Source organism: Perkinsus marinus (genome assembly GCF_000006405.1).
Source record: "Perkinsus marinus ATCC 50983 genomic scaffold scf_1104296977064, whole genome shotgun sequence".
Lineage (NCBI taxonomy): Eukaryota > Perkinsozoa > Perkinsida > Perkinsidae > Perkinsus > Perkinsus marinus.
Window position 1 is genome coordinate 428,003 of NW_003200286.1, and position 3,578 is coordinate 431,580.

A 3,578-nucleotide genomic window follows, 5' to 3' on the forward strand; every position below is an offset into this window, starting at 1 on the left:
AACAAACCACGATACTCTTCCTCTGAATCAGCATAATCAAGCTCTATCTCATTCCACCATGCTGAAGAATTCTTGTTGTCACAAACGACAGCCAGACTGGCGTTTGCTCCAGGAAAACATGAGTATGAACAAGGAATCCGGAAAAGGGTCATACGCACTTCGATGAATTCTCTCGGCCGCATGGCCGAGAAGAATACATGGACTATCTTGCATTCTCTAACTTTTCCGGCTCTTCACGAGGCGTTTCGAGCGCCGCGTTTGCAAGGCAATCACTACAAGCTCGGGCCAGTGAATTAATCTCAGCATCAGTTCAATATGTCGTTCATGGGCAGTATTCCCAGTTGTTGTATTGTTCATAGCAGCAGTTGTTGAAGTCGCTTCGTTTTCATAGGAGCAGAGTCATTTTTGTCTTGGCCATTACGACAGTAGTTTCAGACTGAAACTTTCAGTCGCTGTGTTGTTCATAGGAGGCTCCTATTAGGAGAAGTAGCCCCAGAGGTTGGTCATAGTTACTATGGCATAGTAGCAGTACCAGTAGTTGTACTCGCTGTTCTGTTCATAGGAGCACTCTGCTGTTCTATCAGCGGTAAGCAGGGGATGCCATATTCTACGGGAAAGGTTTGGAACGAAGCTTGCGTCGGAGAGCTCTAAAATGAACATTATCAAGAGCGCGCACCCAGACGATGGACATCGTTGTTCATACACGAGTCAGGCGAGTTAGGTACATGTTTGTGGTCTGCGTGAGTCTACTGGTCACAGTGGCATCAGGATTCCTTCAGAAACTACGAATTTATCGTTGTTCGATGCGAAGTTTTTATAATTCCCGAAAGGGCAGGTATTATTCCCGAAAATAATTCCCTTCTTCCCTTTCCTGGGAATATTCCCGGGAATAATAGGGATAATTCCCCACTTTCAGCCACCCTGCTCCATTCCGATGGATGCGTCGTCAAAGACATCTAGGTGGACTGCTGCATAGGGTATGACGATCCTTGAAAGATATCGGCGAATGCAGCACAATGATTGATGGGGTTGGAACAGAATAGATGGGGTCGGTAATGGCTGATCGAAACGCCTTTCACGGTACAGGCATATAATCAAACGCGTGTACACATTAAACATGTTGATTGAATAAGTAGGGCGTTCCTCATACGAGGGTAAAGGGCCGACTTCGTCCCCTAGAGATGGTATATCCTAACACACCAATATACATATGCATATCCAACGCAATCTTTAGCTCTCCTCAGCCTGTCTCTCGTCTCCACCGCTCATTATCTTGTTGAGGCTACTCGCTATAAGTTGTCTGTAGATCTCGGGACCAAGGCCCCCACTGGTCCCCGCGGCCAACGCTACGCGGTGATGAGCCATTCACACGGGGATCGAGAAGAACCATCATCGCTTTCTTACACTCCCTTTCAACTCCATTATAGCATCAAGCTATCTCCCCCTCATATGAATCAGAACACAACATACAATAACAAGAAAGAGATGATTATGCACCATTAGGGGCCACCGCGTTGGCATCCTCCGACATGTTCTCTAATTTCAGGGGACTCGGTGGAACTCTGAGATTGAGCTCTAGATTCACCACTTTGTCTTCTATCAGTTGAACCCTCTTCTCGATCAATTCGATCGTCCTCTGGATCACCTGTCTCCACCTATAATGAATGCATGGAAAAAATTCGGTGATACCAATAATTGGTCCCCAACAGCCTCCATAGCCTTCGGCACTGTTTCCGTGGTGACACTACCGAGGTCCAAGGTTCGCCTTGGTGAAGCTGACAAACTCAAGTCCGTCGAACACATCATTTAGAGTAATACCCGCAGTCTCTGCCATGGTGAATGTCATGGGCGCTGGGGATGTCGAGAAGCCTCTGAAGGGAGCGTCTGACGAGCGACCCTCAGCCAGCACTGGAGTGTGGGCCCGAGCCGGCAGGACAATGGAGTCCTCAATATCCCATATATAGACCTGCAGCGCGGTAAAAATTGCCGTCCCTGGGATCGAACCCGGGGTTTCAGCAGACTTCTATCATACCTGACCATCAGCAGATCCGATGATCAACTCGTAGCGGCCATTCACATCTTGACACCATCGGACCTGTCAATCAATCGAAAAAATGCCCAACACCACGGACTTACACTGTTCACAGGTGGCAGACGAGTTGCCGCCTCAGCCTTCCCTTGGGCCACGCATGCGATGCGACGTCCCTCTCGCAAATCCCAGAGCCGTATGTCCCCCTGTCGACCACCAGAAGCCAACAGATGACCGTTGTCGGGACGAAGGGCGATGGAGAGAACCGAACCTAGATAGGGCGGAATTGGTGTGGTACCGAGGATGCGAACAACGGACTACCGCGATCGTGGGCTGGGGCGTATCTTTGTACGAGCTGTTTCCCTGTTGGCAATCTAGTGTCCCAGAAGTTAATGGAGCCATCATCACCAGCAGCCCCGACAAGCTGTGGAGTGATGGGTGAAAAGGTGACGGAACGGACCGAGAGAGTGTTGTCGTAAAAACTGAGAAGACATAAGCCCGTGTGATGATGTCACATGATCGTCTCGGAAAAAGAGCGAGGCTTATCGAGTTGACTTGGAAAAAGTTACTGCCCAACGACGACAGGGTTCCTCCAGGAGGGCATGAGGGGATAGAACGAGACGGTCATCGAAGCACATTCAGTCATTGTTGGAATTCTCGTATTTCGAGGGTTCGCAGACTGAAGGTCATCGAAAAGGTTCTAGGCATTTTGCAGTTATTTACTGAAGATCATAACTGCAGGGTGAAAGAAACATGTATACGGCCAACTGAGTTTGTGAATTGAAAATTTTGAGGAAGTTTCGGAAGGTTGTTATGGGGTTTTGGTATACTTCTGCGTCAAATCGTGTGTAAACGAGTAAGGAAACCTCTGAACTTAGCTGAGGAAAGCAAACATATATTCCAACACTAGAGAATGTATGTTCGTTTCCTTCAGCTGAGCTCAGCAGTTTCCTCGCTAATTAAGGGAGTTTATATACGAATCCGAGTAAAAGTGTTCAGAAACCAACAATAATTCCCCAAGAATTTCCATAGTGTCACAACCATATGCACTTTTTCCCACGCTGGAGCAAAAGAGAGCAAACGACTACTGACCTGGCGAAGTTGGTTCTTGTTTCAATATCCCAGACTCTGACAGTTCGATCCTCCCCGCCACTCACGGCTGAGGTGGCATCAGACGAGAAAGCACATGTAAGCACCCAATTGGAGTGGCCAACGAGAGAACAGAGGAACCTAACCGAGGAACCTCCTCAGCACTGAGAGATGACCGCTACTACTACTACTACTACTACTACTACTACTACTACTACTACTACTACTACTACTACTACTACTTGCGGTCCTGCAAGTTTGCAGTGGCCCGCCTATCACCACCAACTGGCATCTTCCACACCTTCACCGTCTTGTCGTCCGAGCATGAGAGCATCAGGTCCTGAGAAATCCAAGGACAGAGCGGGCAGGTTAGATGGTAGTCCCACCGACTGAGTGTGAGACCAGTCTAGATCGCGGATCACTCCAGTGTGACATCCCTTGTAAACCGCGGAGCTGGCAC

General features: G+C 48.6%; 2 protein-coding genes across 2 annotated transcripts in view; both read right to left on the minus strand.

Moving 5' to 3' along the window:
* Positions 1–1,489: 1,489 nt before the first annotated feature.
* Pmar_PMAR024818 (hypothetical protein) lies at positions 1,490–1,834 on the minus strand (the record flags this gene model as incomplete). Its single annotated transcript, XM_002764559.1, has 2 exons — positions 1,490–1,655; positions 1,749–1,834. The coding sequence occupies 2 exons, from the start codon at positions 1,832–1,834 to the stop codon at positions 1,490–1,492; spliced, it is 252 nt and encodes an 83-aa protein (XP_002764605.1).
* A 192-nt stretch (positions 1,835–2,026) lies between these two features.
* The window catches only part of Pmar_PMAR024819 (wd-repeat protein, putative), a gene marked incomplete at both ends in the record, with an annotated part of 2,009 nt that continues 457 nt past the window's right edge, over positions 2,027–3,578 (minus strand). The window contains 5 exons of the mRNA XM_002764560.1: positions 2,027–2,095; positions 2,137–2,300; positions 2,351–2,511; positions 3,122–3,259; positions 3,361–3,458. Coding sequence (XP_002764606.1) covers positions 2,027–2,095; positions 2,137–2,300; positions 2,351–2,511; positions 3,122–3,259; positions 3,361–3,458 — 630 coding nt within the window. The remainder of the gene's footprint in view (positions 2,096–2,136; positions 2,301–2,350; positions 2,512–3,121; positions 3,260–3,360; positions 3,459–3,578) is intronic.